Consider the following 19,310-nt stretch of genomic DNA (forward strand, 5'->3'; position numbering starts at 1 on the left):
ATATTTTGTTGTTAATGACAGGGCACTGTGTAGTGTGCTGTGCTGATTGGAGTAAAAGCTATTGGTAGGGGAGTGAATAAGAACCTAGTGCAGAGGGTGTTGAATTCTGTCGAGCCTCAAGATTGTACTTTGGACCTGAGATAAAAACAGAAAACTACCTTTAAAAACATCACTTACAGGAAAAAATCCAAAATTTAAGGTGACATGCTGGTCAAACTAAAGCCTATCAACTTTGAAGGGAAAGAAATGTCTTTTTTTTTTTTTTCTGAGACAGGGTCTCACTCTGTCACTTGGACTAGAGTGCAGTGGCGTCATTATAGTTCACTGCAACCTCAAACTCCTGGGCTCAAGCGATCCTCCTGTCTCAGCCTCCTGAGTAGCTGGGACTACAGGTGTGTGCCACCATGCCCAGCCAATTTTTCTATTTTTTTTAGAGATGGGGTGTGACTCTTGGTCAGGGTGGTCTCAGACTCCTGGCCTCAAGCAATCCTGCCTTGGTCTCTGAAAGTGCTGGGATTACAGGTGTGAGCCACCAAGCCTGGCTGGTGTCTTTTGATTATCTTAAATTCCCTAGCACCTTGTTTGGAATGTAGTCTGCACCAAATAGAAAATTGTTCAGGGAATTATACTAACATTAAAAATATTTATAGTAAAAATCATGAATATTGTTCATGAATTTTGCTGTCATTATATATTTTTCAGAAACTTTCATTTTTTAGTGACAGACTCACATGAGGATACTACATGGTTTACTTGATTCCTTAAATTTGGCAGATAAGGGAAGGAAACAAATATTTCACTGAGTATCTATGAGCCAGGCACTATGCTATTGTATACTTCTTATTCCTGATTTTCATAACTAGGAAATAGTATCTTTTCCCAAAATTTCCCAAAAAACTTATCTTTAGAAAATCATAAAGACCTCAACTTCTCTTCTGAGAGATTATGGTAGCCCTTTATCTCCATTTTTGAATCACAATTTTATGGCCTTGTTATTAATATCTATGTTTTCTTATAACTTTTTTCCATAAGTATAAAGTATGCTCTAGTTCCAAGTAGTGGAACTAGATAATAAGAAGCGGTGGAGAAGAGCAGCCAAATTTCATCTGATTATTTATAATTGCTTTTTAGTTATTTAGTCATATTATTCTGGCTTGTTTTGGTCTGTGATATTTTTCTTAGTCAATTATCCTTTCCTTATATATGAAATTATCACTCAAAAAGTCCTCAGTTATTTTCCAGGTTAACTATTTTATTTCATTTTATTTTTAGTTCAGTAGATTTCTAGAGGGTACAAGTGTTTTTTGTAACATGGATGAATTGTATAATGCTGAAATATCAGGGCTTTTAGTGTACCTGTCACGAGAATAGTATACATTGTACCTGCTAGCAGATTAATTTTTAAACTATTAGTTGTATTAAATATTTAACTTTTAAAAGCTACTGAGATCTTTGTGTGCTAGCACAATTCAGTATCTCATTTTAGAAAGCATCACTCTATTTTTCTCTTGGTTTGTTTTGGAAGAGTATGATTTCTGTTAATCTTAATTCTCCTCCGTATCCCCAAAACTTGTAGCATTGCTTTTTATCAAATGAATTGTCACTTTTAATAGACATGTGTGAAGTTTAGCTGTTCATACTTCAGGTGGTAGTCCAGGTAAGGTTTTAAGTATTGCACTCTCGAGTAGGCATTTTAGTTCCAGTTAGTCCCTTGAGTAGTAACCTGAGGCTCATAGAATAATGCTACTTGAGTGACTGTGTTTTCAAGGTGAGCTTTGACTGAGTTCCTGACTCCGTCTTAACTAGACTAAGTTTTCTTTGAAAAGGTGTATGTCATTTAAAAAATAAAGGTCAGTTTGTTCCTTGTTGCTTTTGTAAGAACTAGTCTTGATTCAGCTAGTCTATAAATTAAACCAAATATGAAATGGACTGGTTTTGGTCAAATGGTTTTGGTCAGATATTTTTAGTGAGTAGAGATTTTATGAGAGTGCCACTTCTTTTCCAGAGTTATTTTGGTTAGTCAGTGAAGTCTTCCAAATTACATCTCATAACACTTAGGCAGAAATGGTCTGTAAAGGTGAGAAAATTATATTAATTTCTTTCTTTTCTTCTTTTTTTTGGGACAGGATCTCACTCTGTTGCCCAGGCTGGAGTGCAGTGGTATAATCACAGCTCACTGCAACCTCCATCTCCTGGGCTCAGGTGATCCTCCTGGCTTAGCATGCATCCCCCTTCCCACCCTCTGCTGGGACTATAGGTGCACACCATCACACCCAACTAATTTTTTTTTTTTTTTAAAGAGATGGGGTCTCACTCTGTTGCCCAGTCTAGCCTCAAGTGATTCTCCCACCTTGGCCTCCCAAATGTGAGCCACCACACCTGGCCTAATTTTATTTATAAATTATTCAAAGTGTTGTAGTTTGCCAATTTGCCTGGTTAATCTGTGTTATATGATAGATAACTTATTAGTTAATGTCACTTGGTTTTTAACCCAATTTTCCTTCACTTGGTAGGAAACTAATATTAAATGATGTTACAAGCCTCATAACCCTGTGATTTTTTTTTTTTTGAACAGACATAGAAACTCTAATTTTAGATGATAGTGAAGATGAAAATGCTTTATCAATTTTTGAAACCAGTTGTCACTCAGGATCACCAAAGAAACAGTCATCAGCTGCTGCTATACATAAACCTTACCTTCATTTTACAATGTGAGTAATTTATCTCGAATTTCCTTCAATTTATTGTGATTATTTGATGCTTTTCAGTTGGAATTATAGTATATTTTTACTTATGCTTATAACCTTGAGGACTTTTGTTTTTCTGTTGTTCAGACACAATCCTGGAATATTTTTACCGTGCATACTTTTTTGTGTGGCAGTTTGGTCAACTAATTAAGTTCTTTTTCCCCAAGTGAAGATTCTTGTCTACTTATTTACTTTTTTTTAAAAGTAATTGTGTGTGTGTGTGTGTGTGTGTGTGAGAGAGAGAGAGAGAGAGAGAGAGAGTAATTAGGGAAAGGATTACCTTTAGAAAGTCAACCCATGGGCCCCAATTTCATTGCTTTTTATTTGAAGTAAAATGGACAGAGATGAAATATTTACTGTAATGTAGAGTACTTTAATTTATAATAATTTTCAGATGATAATTTATGAGTCTGTGGCTACTAAAGAGATACTGGATTAGAAATTGTTCAGTAATTGAACAAATAACTTTTTGATTCTCTAAAAACCTCATTAGTTTACAATTTTGCAATTTGGGTTTTTATGATTTTTCTATTTATATTTACCTTTTTACTATCTGTTAAAGCAGCTTTTTCTGTGCACTATAATGGGTAAACACACTTTTAGTGCAAATGTAATTTTAAATTAAGAGACCAAATAGTTTTCAAATACTAACAGTATCTTTACTTGCATTTACATAATTAGCACCATGATTGAAGAATCATAAAGTTCCAGTTAGGTAGGTCTAATAGCACTTCTATTAGAAGAGACTATATTATATGTACTTTTAAGTAATTTCTTTAAGAGATATTTTGAACAAATTTAAGTCATCAACTTGAAGTTTCCCCATGTAGATTTTGGTGAAATGTTGGCTCGATTATTTGCATTGATAACCCTTTCCTGTTTTTCATTTTTACAAATGAGGCTACATTACTTTCTTCTACTTTTTTTTCTTATGTTCTTTAACAGCAAGCTTTTCTGTTAGGAAGGTTTTTCTTCTTCTCCAGAGCCTTTCTTTTATGCTCTGAGGGAAGTGTTTTATAGACTATCCCAGCATTTTACAGATCTGTTTTATTGATAGTTATACGAAAGCCAATTTTTTTTTTTTTTTTTGCCTTTCACCTGGCTAGCTTGTCTGTGTATATATAAATATGTTTGTGTGTATATGTGTGTTGTTTGACATTTTTAGCTGTTTGGATTGGAATTATGTAATTGTTTTTATTAAGAACATTCCCTACTATTCTCTTTAATGTGTGACACTGGTCTGGCTCATTTTGTTTTAGCTTTTATGAAAGCATTGGTTTAATTTTAGCTTCCTTTATGTAAACTTTTCTAGTTCATTGATTTGACTTTGATTTAATAGTGAGACATCTATATTCTAGACTAATCTGTTTTTCTTTTTGGATGTTTCAATAATATTCATTTATCTCTTTATTCACTCTCACTCATTTATCCGATTTTTATTCGTTTACTGTATGCCAGGCATTGTACTAGGTGCTGAAAACATAAGCACGAATAAGATATAACACAGTTCTTTCTTTGGAGAAATTCTCCTTATTGGGGATGACAAACAGTGTTATATAGCTAAAGTGCTATAAAAGCAGAACTAATTCTGTTGAGAAGTCAGGAAGTATTCACAGAAGAAATAATGACATTTGCTGTCCTTTTGAGTATGAAGGGATTAGAGTTAGCATCTGAGTGCTTATTACAAAGTAGATGTGTGCTAGATATGTATAGATCCATGCTTGCTATACAGTAATATGTATAGGCCACTCAATAATCATTTAGCATTTGTGGTGTTATCATTTTATAGATGAGGAAACTAAAGCACACAGAAATTAAGTAAGTTCGCCTGATCATGGACTAACAGGTGGCAGAGCCAGGCTCTCTGCTGTTTGTTTCCTGGGGTCATATATTTTCCAAATTGATTTCTGAGCTTAATAGGTAGATAGGAGATTATATTGCTTATTTGGGTAAGTTGGACAATATGATTTTTCACATTCTCTAAGAAGCACATACTTTAGAGTAAATGACTTCAGTGAGGCCTATACATAGTCTTTTTTGTTTGGTTGGTTTTGTTTTCTGCCTGAGCAGCATGTGTTAGCATGCCAGGTCAATGCAGAAAACGGTAGTAGGCAAGAAGAAATCATGACTTTAGTGTCGGTCATGCTAGCCTGGGCGTTGCTGGTGGGTTTCTGGCAATAGTCTACTGAAATGATATTGAAACCTTTTTTTTTTTTAAGATTTAAGATAAAGTAGAGATCAAGATAGTTAAAGTCTACCAATCTGGTAGAGAAGTCTTATGAAAAACAAGTTTTCTTTCTTAATTTATATTACCTTAAGGAGATTAGAAACAGAGTTTTCTGGCCGGGCGCGGTGGCTCACGCCTGTAATCCTAGACTCTGGGAGGCCGAGGTGGGCGGATCGTTTGAGCTCAGGAGTTCGAGACCAGCCTGAGCAAGAGCGAGACCCCATCTCTACTAAAAATAGAAAGAAATTATATGGACAGCTAAAAATATATAGAGAAAAAATTAGCCGGGCATGGTGGTGCATGCCTGTAGTCCCAGCTACTCGGGAGGCTGAGACAGGAGGATCCCTTGAGCCCAGGAGTTTGAGGTTGCTGTGAGCTAGGCTGACGCCACGGCACTCACTCTAGCCCGGACAACAAAGTGAGACTCTGTCTCAAAAAAAAAAAAAAAAAAAAAAAAAAAAAAGAAACAGAGTTTTCTGAGGTTTTCCACATGAAAATAGCTTTGTTTTTTCTGATTAGAAAGATGGTATACTCTGTAAAAAAGTCAAGTAATAAAGAAGAACATAAAGAAGAAAGTAAAAATTAAAGCCCCAGAACCTGAAGGTAATATTTGTTAAAGTTTTGGTGACCACACTTCCATGTTCTCTCTATGCATATAGGTAGACCCACACATTATTTTATATAAATTATATCCTCCTCTAAGTTGCTAATGTAACTTCCTTTTTTACCTGATGTTATGGGAATGTTATTTCATGCCAATATATGTTTAATATCATTCTTTTAAGATAGATACATAGTATCTTATATTTTGGATGCTCCATAGTTTATAGACTCTTACTGATAAAAATTGAAGTTTTCAAGTTTCCTCTTTCATAAACAGTGCAATGATAGACATCTTTCTAAGTATACATATTTACACCATTATCTGATTTAGAGCTTAAGCTAAATTTTCAGAACTGCGGTTGCTATGTCAAAGGGTATATACATTTAAAACCTTGATACAGGTTGTTAAGTTGCCTTCCAGAAGGCTTGTGCCAGTTTTTTCTAAACCTTTGTCAATTCTGAGCACTGTTTGTCTCTTTAAATCTTTACCAACCAGATAGAAGAAAATATCTTCTTGTTTGTTGAAATCATTTATTTGTTCTTCCATATATTCATTCACTCATTCAGATACTTTTTGAAAGTGCCCATCGTGTTCTGGACATCGTCCTAGGTTGTTGAGACATGTCAGTGAACAAAATGGGCCAAGATCCTAGCTCTGACTGAACTTACATTTTAGACGGAGGAGACAAGACATTAAACAATAGATGTAGTAGCTAGTTAGCTAGATAAAGTGTTAGAAGATAAGTACTATAGAAGAAAATGTAGAGAACGTTAAGAGGTCAGGGAGTCCTTGGGAGTGAGGTGAGTTACAAGAGTATTTTTGAGCATATATTTGGCATATTTAGATCTACCAAATATAATTTCAGAAAAGTTGTGCTTTTTTCCCCACTCCCACTAGTTGTGAGAATACCAGTTTTCCAGTTCTTTCATTAATAATGGGTATTAAAATTAATTTTAAGTTTATAAGTCTAGCAGATAAAAGATACTTACCATTATTTTAATTTATGTTTTCTTAATTTTTCATCTCTGTGTTAATGACCACCATATTATTCTCAAGCCCAGATCACTCTTGAGCTTCAGGCCCTGTCCAGCTGCCCATTTCCCCTTTGTTGTGCCACAGATCTTTCTGTATATAACTGGACTATATCTCCCCTTCTCTTCCTGTGAGCTACCATCCTTTCAGTTGTCCCAGCTAGAATTTGACATTATTCTCAACTCCTTTCTTTTTCTTCCTTTCTGTGTCTAGTTAATGACTAAGTCTTGTTGATTTTTCTTACTAAATAAGTCATCTTAGGCTATTCCTTCTTACTTCCTCTGACACTATTCTTAGACTGTCATTAACATCTCATGCCTAGGTTGGTATAGCAGACCCTTAATTGGTCATCTTTCCTCCTGTTTTGCCTTCTTTCAAACCCTTTCCTATACTGACATACTGAGACAGAGTTGTCTTCCCAAAGCATGTATATGATCATGTTGTTCTTCTAAAGTATCTTAATGCTTCCCCGTTGTCTTCAGTACACATTCCAAACTTTTAACATGGCTTGCAAAACCCTTCATACCCCATTCATAGTTTAACTGTCCTTCTTCTTCCTCTCCCTAACCCTACTATCTTAACCCCTACATTGTCCCAAAATACTTAAAAAAAAAAAAGCTGGCATATGAACGGTGTATCAGTTACCCCAAAGAGCCATGTTCTTTTTAGCCTCTGGTCCTTTGTACGTCTGTTTTGCTTCCTTGGAATTCATCCCTTCTACCTCCAGTCTGTTTGGTTTCTGCTTTTGTGTCACTTTTTCTGGGAAAGCCTTTTATAAGTTTCTAATCGGGGTCCCCCATAGCACCATGTACTTTTAAGTACAATACCACTTACTAATCACACTGAATTATAGTAATTTGAATATTAACTTTTCCACTAAATACCACTCAGTGATGAGCTTTATGATAATACTGGTATTGTTGGATATCTAGGGCCAAGGCATTCAGAATAGGAAGCATTCTACAATTGTTAAATGAAAAACATTAAAAAAATGTTATCTCTGTTTTCCTTTTGAATTGTCTATTTTACATCATTTACTCATGGAGGTGGTTTTCCTAAAAAAAAAAACAAAAAAAAAAACTATGCACATAAGCTTTAAAACAAATTTTTTTTTTTTAGAGACAGGGTCTTGCTGTGTTGCCCAGGCTGGTCTCAAACCCTGGCCTCAAGTGGTTCCCCCCACCATCAGCTTCTTGAGTCACTGAGATTACACATGGGAGCACCCAGCTCACATAAACTCTTTGTATGTTAAGAACTGTTCTTGTTTATGGCAAATTCTTTATCCCATTTGGTTGTTTGCTGTTTGGCTCAATTATAATTTTTGAATTACAAAAGTTTTTAGATTTTTATGGATTAAAAATATATGAATCTTTTTGTCTTTTTTTTTTGTTTCTGTGTTAGAATTCATTTTGTTTGTGCTGCGAAATGAGGGTCTGACTCCCGCTTATTTTTAAATAGTATTTATTTTATCATCCATTTCTGTTCCATTCCTTCTTATATGAAATTCTTTCAATTACTATGATTTGTTTCCTAGGCTGTGTATTATGTTTCATTGTTCTGTGTTTCTTTTCTTTGACATTCTGTTAATTGTTATTCTATAATATGTTTCAATATAAAGTAGGGCACATCTTAATATAGTGGTTCAGAACCTGGGCTTTGCAATTATGTGGGCCTCAATGAGATTTTGAACTCTGCCACTAGTTGTACGATCTTATACCTAACTTCCCTGAGCCTTGGTTTCCTTGTCTGTTTTATAAAACGAAACTATGTATTTTATAGAGTTGTTAAGAAAATTGAATAAGAAATCTGTATGAAGTACTTGTTAATAAACATGTTTGAATGTTCTAAAATTGGTAGCATGTTTTTCCAAAATACTCTTGATGTTCTTACTTGATTAATCTTTCAGATAAAGTTGAGAATAAGTTTAAACCCCTCTCCCCTGAAAAATTCCTTTTGAATTGAAAATTTTAATGTATAAAATAAAATATAAATGGGTTAGGAAGAATTGACATCTTTATATATTAATATTTAGTCTTTGTATTCAAGCTCAGTTTTATACTTTTCTTGCTGAGATTATTATTTGATATTATTTGTTTTACCTTTTGTATTATTTTTGCAGTTGTGAATGGGACCTCCTTTTCTTTTTTACACTGGGTTTTTTTTTTTTTTTTTTTTTTTTTTTTGGTAGAGACAGGGTCTCCCTATTGCCCTGGTTGGTCTTGAACTCCTGGGCTCAAGTGATCCTCCTGCCTTTGCCTCCCAAAGTGCTAGGATTACAGGCATGAGCCACTGTGCCTGGTGTACATTGGTTATTGATAATGTTTGAGAAATATATTAAGACCAAAAAAAAAATGTGTTAAATACTGTGGGTTTTTTCCTCATCTGACTTGCTATTACTTTGCTGGTAGTTATTAGTTAATACTTTTGAATTTTCTAATGCATAATCATATCCTTTACAAGTATCAGTTTTTCCATGTTTCTATTAGTTCCATTTTTAATTTGCTTTATTCTTATTGCATTGCCTTAGAATTTCCAGCATTATCTACAGTGAGAGTACATAAACTTGTTTCATTTATTTTAATGGTGCTGTAGAATCTTGAGAATACAAGTTAAGTTTGGTTTAATATATTAATATTTTCCATTTCTGGTGTAGGCCTTTAGAGATCATATATTAGGGTAAACAATTAGCTTTTATTTCACAGAAATAAAATTTGTCTCCAAAAAAGCCCTAATTTTTTTTTTTTTTTTTTTTTTTTTTTGGCTATTTTAAAAATTGTGATTGTCTTAGTCTAGTCCTGCTACTATAATGATATACCTTAGACTGGACAATTTCTAAACAGCATAAATTTATTGCTCACAGTTATAGAGCTGGGAAGTCCAAGATCAAGGTGCTGGCAGGTTTGGTGTCTGGTTAGGGCTCGATTTCTGCTTCCACGATGGCACCGTGAATGCTGCTTTCTCTGAAGGGGACCAAGACTGTGAAGGGGATAAACATTTTGTTCTCACATGTTGGAAAAGACTGAAGGGACTAGCTAGTTCCCTCAACCCCATTTATAAGGTCAATAATTTCTTCATGAGGACAGAGCCCACATGACTGTTAAATAATTACTTCTTGAAGGCTCACCTCTTAATTAAGTCCTAACCTTGAAATAACCTCTAGATCCACCTCTTCATTGGAGAAGTGGAATTCTTAACATTTGACCTTGGATAATTAAAAACTAAATGACACTCAGAGTTTTATGCATTCTCTAAGGTAATATATGCGGTATGATAGGTTGAATACCAAGGTAATTGTATTTTTTTTAGGATGGATTTTAACATTTTTATATCTTGGTTATTAATATGGTCAGAGTTATCAACATTTTAAAACCATGATTAATGAAAAAATAAATCACTGTACTCAGAAAATAAGAAAGTTCTATTAATTTGGAAATATATTCTTTTAATATAAATATTTTTGCCTTGTATTTCATAGTGATCTTCAGAATATATAGTTTTCAAGTCATTGTGTCTTAACATGTATTACAGGTCACCATATCATCAGCCAACCTCGTACAGGCCACGATTATTGCTGTCTGGAGAACGAGGCTCAGGTCAGACTTCTCACCTTGCTCCAGCAGTTTTGCACACTCTTGAAAGATTCTCTGTGCATAGACTAGATCTCCCAGCACTTTATTCAGTTAGTGCCAAAACACCTGAAGAATCATGTGCACAGGTAGGTTTATACCATATCACTATCAGAGTACTTCCAACTTTCTTACTGCTTATACCTTTGTAGTGATTTTTGTTTATAGATAAGATTTTTTCAAGGGACAGTAACATAAACATAAATATTTATCTTTTGTTGGTTATTCATTAACATTCTAATATTAGTACAAAATATCCTTTTGGTATGTAATATTTTTTAAAGTGAGTTCATTGTTTTTCTCATGATCCTTCCTTACTGAAATTTTAATACCGTGTTTTGTTAAACGTTGAAGAAAAGAGGTTTCTTTTGCTTTTTCCTGACCCTCTTTTCAAAGTGTTCTAGATGTCTCAGAGCAGTTCTAGAGTTCTCTTTGCTTATGGCCTTATCATAGAAAGGAAGGTAAATCCAATTTGAGATGTCAGGATTTAGTATTAATATAGAATAGTGATACCAATTTAAAAATTATGGATATTTGTATTAATAGTTGTGTGTTTGATTTTCAACTATTTTGTATTTGCTGGTTTGTGAAGCAAAGTTCTAGTGGGGGTATTTATATTTCTTGAAATTTTTGTATATAACCATTATAAGTGTGTCATGTTGGAAATAGGGATGAGGGGAATAAGATTTTTGAGCCAAGGGACCATGTGTGAACCATTTCTGTAACTGACACAGTGTCTGGCTCATAGTAAGTGCTCATTACATGTTTGAATAATAATGTTTCTAATAAATAAATTAGGCAAATACCACTTTGTACTTCAGTATTTACTTGTAGTTTAGATAACTGGAGTAGTAGCAGTAAAGACATTTTATATAATTTTGTTTTTTTTCAGTTACATTTTTAAAATAATACATATACTATAATTATCTAATTGAAACCTACCATGTAGCAAGAAATATGTGTTTTCTAAGCAGTTCACAGTAATGTCCTTTTTTTTTTTTTTTTTTGAGACAGAGTCTCACTCTGTTGCCCAGGCTAGAGTGCCGTGGCGTCAGCCTAGCTCGCAGCAACCTCAAACTCCTGGGCTTAAGCGATCCTCCTGCCTCAGCCTCCCAAGTAGCTGGGACTACAGGCATGCGCCACCATGCCCGGCTAATTTTTTCTATATATAGTTTTAGTTGTCCATATAATTTCTTTCTATTTTTTTAGTAGAGATGAAGTCTTGCTTTTGCTCAGGCTGGTCTTGGACTCCTGAGCTCAAATAATCCACCTGCCCCGGCCTCCCAGAGTGCTAGGATTACAGGCGTGAGCCACTGTGCCTGGCCAGTAGTGTCCATTTAATTTCTCTCTTACTTATAGTTATGTGATATGAATACCCTATCAGTAGTTCACTACTTTTAAAGTCCTATTTTGGCTGGGTGCGGTGGCTCACGCCTGTAATCCTAGCACTCTGGGAGGCCGAGGTGGGAGGATCGCTCGAGGTCAGGAGTTTGAGACCAGCCTGAGCAAGAGCGACACCCCGTCTCTACTAAAAATAGAAATTATCTGGACAGCTAAAAATATATATGGAAAAAACTAGCTGGCCACGGTGGCACATGCCTGTAGTCCCAGCTACTCGGGAGGCTGAGGCAGAAGGATTGCTTAAGCCCAGGAGTTTGAGGTTGCTGTGAGCTAGGCTGACGCCACGGCACTCTAGCCTGAGCAACAGAGCGAGACTCTGTCTCAAAAAAAAAAAAAAAAAAAAGGCCCTATTTAAAAGTTTCCTTCTAAAACCCTTGAACAAAAAGCAGTAAACCAGTATTTTGTCCCTAGTTTGATACATTTAACTTATCCTGGCTATGTTTTCAACAATGTTGATTTATATGTTTGCTCATATTTTTCCTTTGTAGTGAGATGAAATTATTGCAGGTTATATGTAAGTAAGAGAATTATGTAGTATCATTTAAAATAAATCCAAATGATTACTAGGGAAATATAAATTAACAAAATTACCCCAGAGAAGAGAGAATCCAAACAGACACCAACCATGGAAGAAGAACTTGAGCAAGTATCTTAAAAGCACTAAACTTAGATGGTTTCACAGGTGGATTATTTCAGCCTTAAAATATAAGATCATTTTGATGCTAAGCTGTTTCAAAGCACAGGAAAAGGAAAAAAGCTCTGGAATCGGCAAAAATAGCAATATCATTCCTTTCAGAGAGATACAAAGCAAATTGTAGATTAATCTCACTTAGGCAGTGATCATAAAGAAAATATTACAAATGGAATCTAGCAACATATCAAAAGAATAATATACCATTAAGGCATGTAAGCTTGATTTGGTTAGACATTGAGAAGTATAAATATTGGAGAGGATGTATTTAAGTTATAAGTATTTGCCTATAATATGATTGATTATGTAGAAAACTTGCAGTGTCTATTAGAAAATTATTAGAGACAGTAAAAGAATTCCATAAGGTGGACACTTTCAAAGGTAATGTTCTAAAATCTAAATTCAATAGTTTTCTTTTATACAAAATATAACAATTTAGAAATAAATATAATGGAAGAGGTCCTATTTAAAGTAGCCAAGTTTACCTAGGAATTAAATGAAAACATTATATGTAGGGCCTACAAAAAGAAAACCAAAATTTACGGTGGGGGGGGATAGTTGAATAAATGAAAGACATTCCTTGTCTCTTTGTTTGTTTCCCAGCTAAGGGCCAGTGAAGCCTCCCACCAGAAATGATCTGTGTCAAAGCCCTGACCCAAGGTCCTCTTCCTTTGATAATATCCCAGTCTTCTTGTGCCTAGGAGGAAGAAGGCATCTTTATTACAGGAGGGCAGAATGGAACTATTTCTCCCATGGTCCCAGTGTAAATACATCTTTAGGAATTTGGCATTTGTGTCTCAAACTGAGCTTGTAGACTTGAAAACTTTGTTGTTTCAAATTAAAACCTCTGCCTTAAGATCTCAGAAGCCTATTTCGGAAACCAAAAGCCCAAGAATTTTGTTATCTTCAGTCTTCTGATCAACCCTTTTTGAGGCAGGCGGGTTAGAATGTTCTACATAGATGAAGTCCAAATGTGTTTGATCAGGCAGTTAAAAATCTGTTGAGCATGTATCCCTGTATGTGAATGTACTTCGTGTGTGTGTGTGTGTGTGTGTGTGTTTGTGTACATATATATATACACATACACACTGCTGTTAATCTATATATGAATAAATGGCAAAGCTTAGGTAGTTTCTCTGCCTTAGGTATCAGTTAAATTTAATATGTCAACATTCTCATCACCTCTTCCTCTCAACTGACATGATTTAGAAATCATTACTGCAGATCCCTGGGTTGCGAGTGAACTACTACAGGAATGAGGAAGTTTAGGGATTTGGAATGGGAATATATCAGTGAATACTTTACAGTGCCATCTGCATAGAGGGAGCCGTGCCTCGCTATAGTACTTGTGACTATGTACTAATAATTATGTTGTGTTAATCAGAAGTGGAACCTTAGAGGAAGAAGCATACCTTGTTTTTAGTATTGTACTCTACTTCTTCAATTCAGAGTGTGTACTCAAGTCAGATCACACAGATTAAAATCTCAGCTACTTTGCTTTTTAGTTGTTATCTTGGACAAGTTGCTTAACTTCTTTGAGCCTTAATTTCCTCATCTATGAAATGGAGATAATAGCACCACGAAGTTGTTATGTGTATTAAAATAAACTCATCAAATAGACTTGACATACAGTGCTCACCAAATACCTGGCCTCAAGCAATCCTCCTGCCTCAGCCTCTCAAAAGTGCTGGAATTACGGGTGTGAGCCATCACATGTAGCCTTGTCCCAGGAATTCTTTGTTTAGAAGTTCTTCCTAAAGATATGTTAGATACAGGTATTCAGTACTAGATGTACAAGGATATTATAGCATTTTATATAATTGACAAAACATGAAAACAAAAAGACTGAATGTCCTTTAATGTGGGACTGGCTAAAATAAATTATGGCATATCTTGGCATACAAAAGAATACTATGAAACCACTAAAAAGAATGAGGTAGATTTGCATGGGCTGATAAGGAAAGATGAAGGAGATATTAGTGAAAAAAGCAAATATCCCAAAAAACTTTTAATGGTTGCTTTGGCTTGGGGCAAAGGAATTTGGAGGATTGGGGAATGTGTAAATTTTGTCTTTTTAGTTTACACTCTGCTGTACTGTCTGGAAATTTTTATCTTTTTACAACATGTATGTTTGATTACATCAAGCACACTAAAGATCATTTCGAAAGAGAAACGTTTTCAAAGTGAGAAGGGTCTTACTGTCTATAGTTCCTTATTTATTGCTACTATGTGTATATATTCACAAACGTACTACTGGTTTAATGTTAGTCCAGTATAGGTAAAGAAACACTTAGAAAGCATGCAATGAAATATATGTTGATGTTATTGGAATTCTAGGCTTTTTTCTGCTTTTTGCTTGGCATGATTCTGAATCCTACTTGGCTAAATTTGAATTCTAACTTCATACATAACTTCATCTTTTTTACACTTCTTGGCTTTTACAACTTTTTTGTCTTGGTGGAGAGAGTGGAGAGAGATGTCACTTGGTAGTGGAAAACAACAAAGACACACTATTTATTGTTTTGGTTGTATTCCGCTTCCTGTAGTACATCAAGACGTCTTGTCTTCTCAGTTTATGCCTAAGAGCCTCTGGGCTAGAAGTAGAACTTATTCTTGAGCGACCAGCACTTGGATTTCCAATCTGCCAGGACCCCAGTGAGAATTATGCATCAATGATAGTTGAAACCCAGACTCCTCTCAACATTGACTGGAGACCAGATAAACTGTCTTGGTTAATCCCTGATTGTTTGTATTTTAAGTGCATATTTTAAATTATTTTAAATTCATAAGTATAACACTGTCTTTTCTAATAAATTTTCCAAAAAGAGGCTGTTGTATAAGGAAACTGAGGCATTTTTATATAATCAGTAGAGTGTGGCAATCCTGGTTATAAGTAGGTATAAAAGTCTTAGGGAAGAGAGTGCATGAGTCAGGTGCTATAATGCTGGAAAAACTTAAAAAGCCCTTCTCTCTTTACTTCTCTATTCCCTTTTCTTCCCCTTTGTCTTAACCTATCTTGGGAGCTAGTCCTCCTATAGTATGGGTTATCTCTGAATAGATGTGGAATATAAGGGTTCAGTCTGTGACAAGTTATTCTTGCATGCTTTTCTCTTTTCTCCAGGCTGTAAGATACTTAATATAAATTAAGTTGGGTATTTAATAGTGTAACATGAACACGAAAGGGAGTCTTAAAGGGAAGAAGTCTTAAGTCACTTTAAAAGGGCTGTATTTATATGTGTGATAAGGTGGAAAAGGGGAAGACTCCTACTTGATATTCTTTTTTTTTTTTTTTTTTGAGACAGAGTCTTACTCTGTTGCCTGGGCTAGAGTGCCATGGCGTCAGCCTAGCTCACAGCAACCTCAAACTCCTGGGCTTAAGCAATCCTTCTGCCTCAGCCTCCCAAGTAGCTGGGACTACAGACATGCGTCACCATGCCCAGATAATTTTTTCTATATATTTTTAGTTGTTCAGCTAATTTCTTTCTAATTTTAGTAGAGATGGGGGTCTCGCTCTTGCTCAGGCTGGTCTCGAACTCCTGACCTCAAGCAATCCTCCCGCCTTGGCCTACTTGATGTTCTTTATACCATGGGGATCATGTCTAATTTATGTCTATCCTATAAAACATATACATGCACAAGAATGTGTGACAGAACTTCCTTTTCTCCTTCTGATTGCCTCAGTTATTGATTAATATTACCAGTTGGAGTGAAAAATAGCAGGAGTTGGTGTTTACTATAGTGTGTTCTTGTTGTTTCTTAAAATTTAACATGCATAAGAATCATCTGGGGGTGCTTATTAAAATTTCTGATTCCCTGACTCTACACCCAGAGATTCTGATTCATTAAATTGGAGATAAACCCCAGGAATCTGTACTTTAAACATGCATCCCAGGTATTACTGTATTAGGTCTTTAATAGATCACACTTTGAGATAACAAAACAGGCATTCCCCTGCTTATGGATGACCCGACTTATGGCATTCAGTATTAACTAACAGGTTCCCAAGGCTCCCCTTGAGGATAATTCATAATTAAATAAATTAATAATTGGGAGCTAGTTTCTTCCGCACATGTAAACAAATCCACGTGGTGTAAGCAGTTTGTTGGCACAGTATCTTTCTGCTAGTGGCTAGTCTCATTGTTTACACGGTCACTTATGCACAGTATCGCTTTTGTCTTAACTTTTTAATTCAATTTTGTGAGTCTGTGTTTACTCTTATGACCATGCCTCCAAAGTGAAAGTCCATTGCAAGTCCCAGAGAGCCTGCAGCAAAGAGAAAGGTGATTACAAGGGAAACAAAAGTAGAAATAACAAGAGAACAGCCAGACACGCCACATTCATTGAGAAAGCATTAAGCTTCCATCATTCAACTCTTGGAACAATTATTAGGTTATTAAGTATAAAATGTCTGATTTCCTTAAGTACTAAGTTTTACAGTTGATATCTCTGACATTTCACCCTGGCATTTCTTGTTTTATTTTTATTGTGAAAGGTACTTCCTCGGTCTTTCAAACACATGGTTTGGCTTGTGATTATCTTTCAAATTTTTTTAGAGCAATTTTTGTGAAGCCATGAATAAGTCAAAAGTTCATGTTATTTTCAAATATGAGTTCTGCTGTGGAACCAATGCTGCACAGACAACTTGAAACATCAACGAAGTGTTTGGGAAGGATGTGGCTAATGAAGGCTCAGTAAGTCAATGGTTTGAAAAGTTGCGTTCTGGTCCTTGTAATCTTGAAAATGAGCTACGTGGGTGACCAGAGACCAGGTGGATGGATAATGATGAGCTGAAAGCTATAGTGGAAGCAAATCCCTCTCAACCTACTTGTGAATTAGCAGCAAGGTTTGATGGTTACTATTCCAACAATACTGGACCATTTGAAACAAATCGGCAAGGTAAAGAAGCTGGGTATATGGGTTCCACATGAATTAAATGAGCCTCAGAAAAGAGAAATTGGTTCGAAGGTTGCCTTCTTTTCCTTTCACAACATAAAGGCGAACCATTTCTACACCGTACTGTTTTGTGTGATGAAAAATGGATTCTTTTTGATAATCACAAGCATTAGGCACAACGGTTGGGTAAAGATGAAGTGCCAAAACACAGTCCAAAACCAAATATTCATCAAAAAAAGCTAATGGTGTCTGTTTGGTGATCCAGCGCTGCTATTATCCACTACAGCTTCATGAAACCTGCTCAGTCGATTACAGCAGATGTCTACTGCAACCAATTGCAGGAAATGATGAGGATACTTGAGATTAAGCAGCCGAGATTGGTCAACAGAGACAGGCCAATCCTCTTGTAAGACCTCGCTCAACCACATGTCGCACAAGCAACCCTGCTCAAATTACAGAGACTGGACTTGGAAACTCTCTGTCATCCACCATATTCACCAGATCTTGCACCAACTGACTAGCACTTCTTCCAGGCTTTGGAGCACTTCTTGCAAGGGAAAATATTCAATTCTCAACAAGCTGTGAAAAAACCCTTTCGTGATTTCATAGCCACTCACTCTCCAGGCTTCGATGCTGGCCTGAACAACCTACCGTTAAGATGGCAAAAAATAGTTTAGGCGCATATTTTACTTGTACTGCTTCTTTTTTGAGATATAATAAACTATACTTTTGATTCAAAATCAGATATTTCACATTTAATGACCTAAATACAAATGTTAAAGTGAGAATAATGGAACATGTGAAAGTGCTCCAATGAAAGTGTCAGTTATTACTAAGCAGCATAGTGGATTAATTATTGAAATGGAAAGGTTATTACTGATTTGGTTAGAAGATCAAAATAAGTGTAACATTCCTATTAGCCTAGCATTGATGCAGCATTAGGTGAGACTTTTGAAATTTCTGTTATCTCCTGTCTAAACTTTTTGTATGAGTTTATTTTTATCTTCTGTTTGTTTGAATTAAAGAGCACAATATTTTCTGTAACTTATTACATTACAGGGGTGGTGATATTATTATAGTATTACACTGTATTGTTATTACCACCTATGCACCATTATAGTATTGCTGTTGTTATTATTACTAGCACTGTATGTATACTGTTCATCAGGGATCCAAGTTACATATAAATCCAACCTACAGATGTTCTCAGGAATATATCTCATCTGTAACCCGAGACTGCCTGTACGTTAGCTGGTCACTAGTCAGTAGTTGGATATTTATTACTGAAACAAATGTCAGAATTTATAACATAGCTCTGTGTGTGTGTGTGTGTGTGTGTGTGTATACATGTATGTTACTGAGTATTTCATTGTCTTCCAAAGGCTCTGGGAGGAGAATGGAAAACTTTGGCATAGCCTGGAAGATTTATGGCTGCCCCTTAAGTTCACAATAATTATTAAGCCTCATAACAAGGCAGGAGATGTAATATCTATAGTAAAAGACTTACTGGTATTAACACTCTTAAAAAAAAAAAAAAAAAGCAACAACTGGGATTCCTCTATTCTGACATCCTGAAATGTAGTTTTTCCCTCTTGTATTATTTCTACTGTTAATTTAGAAAAAAAGGACTGATAAGTGCTGCATTTTATGTTTTTAATAGAGAGTCATGATTGAATTAATTTATATGTGGTCTGTCAAAAGCTTTGGAGTATGGGTATTAGGTGGTGTTATGAACAATTTCAAAAGGTGAATAAGGTCTTTTTTGGTAAAAGTTTTAATATTTTTCTTTCTGTAGAAAGGAATTTCATCTGAAAATTCTCAGGGGAATTTTTTTGGTTGAGTAGCATTAAGGAATTAATATACTTACCCTATATGTATACTTTAGTTGCTCTTGTGTTGGTGCTTATGGGCTTCTGGGTTTCTCTGTTGCAGTCAGTGTATACTTTGGATGCTTTTATGTTTGCTCACATGGCTGTCTGTGTTTTTCTATAGCAACACCTTTTTTCTTTTTTGAGTGGTAAGCAAATTAAATTAATCTGATCTAGAGTATATCACACTTACTGAAACTCTTGAAGTCCTGGGGAATGAA

At 35.3% G+C, this 19,310-nt stretch overlaps 1 protein-coding gene across 3 annotated transcripts in view; it reads left to right on the plus strand.

Annotated features, from left to right (window-relative positions):
* ATAD2B (ATPase family AAA domain containing 2B) overlaps positions 1-19,310 on the plus strand; it is a 143,060-nt gene that overhangs the window by 77,767 nt on the left and 45,983 nt on the right. For all 3 annotated transcript variants that reach the window (XM_069495191.1, XM_069495192.1, XM_069495193.1), the window contains 2 exons: positions 2,576-2,711; positions 10,139-10,325. In XM_069495191.1, coding sequence (XP_069351292.1) covers positions 2,576-2,711; positions 10,139-10,325 — 323 coding nt within the window. The remainder of the gene's footprint in view (positions 1-2,575; positions 2,712-10,138; positions 10,326-19,310) is intronic.

This window comes from Eulemur rufifrons, chromosome 19, assembly GCF_041146395.1.
Source record: "Eulemur rufifrons isolate Redbay chromosome 19, OSU_ERuf_1, whole genome shotgun sequence".
Taxonomy (NCBI): Eukaryota; Metazoa; Chordata; class Mammalia; order Primates; family Lemuridae; genus Eulemur; species Eulemur rufifrons.